This window comes from Olea europaea, chromosome 4, assembly GCF_002742605.1.
Source record: "Olea europaea var. sylvestris chromosome 4, O_europaea_v1, whole genome shotgun sequence".
NCBI classification, from domain to species: domain Eukaryota; kingdom Viridiplantae; phylum Streptophyta; class Magnoliopsida; order Lamiales; family Oleaceae; genus Olea; species Olea europaea.
The window spans coordinates 9,900,504-9,901,580 of NC_036240.1; the positions used below are offsets into that span (position 1 = coordinate 9,900,504).

Genomic DNA, 1,077 nt, shown 5'->3' on the forward strand with positions numbered 1-1,077 from the left:
ATGGGGCGAGGGGGGGGGGGGGTTGTTGAGTGGAATTATAGATTCTTGAAATGATAGGAAAGGTGTGATTATGAAACTATGTACGAAGTGCCGTATAAAGCAATTCAAAGGAAATGTATGGTATCCAATCTTTAGCACCCTTTCTTGTTTTTAACTGTAAACATAAATATGATTTTCCTATTATTCTGATTATGGAAGGGATTTACATGAAATTATGATCTTGGAGAACTGTGTTTGAACTCTATGGCTTAAGATTTATAAAAACAAAGACTGAATCTTCTGGTCGTGGATTGTGAAATCGGAGATAGGTCAAGAGAGAAATGTAGGAATGAACTGAACATACTGATTGAATTATCAAAAGATGCATGAAGAGGTTGATATTTCCTTCTGTTATCCCGAATCAACATGGGAATTCCTATTTATAAACTCAAGCACCCTTGCTACATGATTATGCAGGATACACTAAACTAAAATAACAACCTTCCCACATTTTTCTGTTCTCATAATTCTTGAAAATATTTCATTTTTCACCCATGTTAAGTTACAGCAAATGATTTATTGATTTCCCATTTCTGCAGAGCTAGTGTCTGATTGTTTGAAGTGTTGCTCTGAGGATTCTGATGATGCGACAAGCAAGGTATGGTACTGATGATAATTGGTTTATAATTAATTAGGACTAAATTGTGTGCTATAGAATTTGTGCTTCCATATTATCATCTATAAAAACTTAAAAGAGGGTCTATTTTAAAATATAGGAGGGTAAAAAAATCACAGAGAATATGCATTTACTGAGACAAACCCCCTGATAACCTAAAAATAAAATATCCCCTCCATCTAAACTGCATTTGACCCGCAATTATACTCTACTTCTTTTCCCTTTTTCCTGTCACTTTCAATCCACCAACAGGATGGTCAGTTTTTAGTTGGTGCCTATGACATTCTGGTAAGGCTTAATCTCGACTGCAAGGAGTGAATGCATCAATAAAATGGGAAGTACATGAAGAAGGTAGCATTCTTGGAGGGTTGCAAGGTGTTACCTTAAGAGAATGTCAAAAATAATAGTCATGCAGAATTTTT

At 35.1% G+C, this 1,077-nt stretch overlaps 1 protein-coding gene across 1 annotated transcript in view; it reads left to right on the top strand.

Annotated features, from left to right (window-relative positions):
- LOC111393586 (selenoprotein F-like) overlaps nt 1-1,077 on the top strand; it is an 8,391-nt gene that overhangs the window by 5,434 nt on the left and 1,880 nt on the right. The window contains exon 2 of the mRNA XM_023019190.1: nt 579-637. Within this exon, the coding sequence (XP_022874958.1) occupies nt 579-637 (59 nt within the window). The remainder of the gene's footprint in view (nt 1-578; nt 638-1,077) is intronic.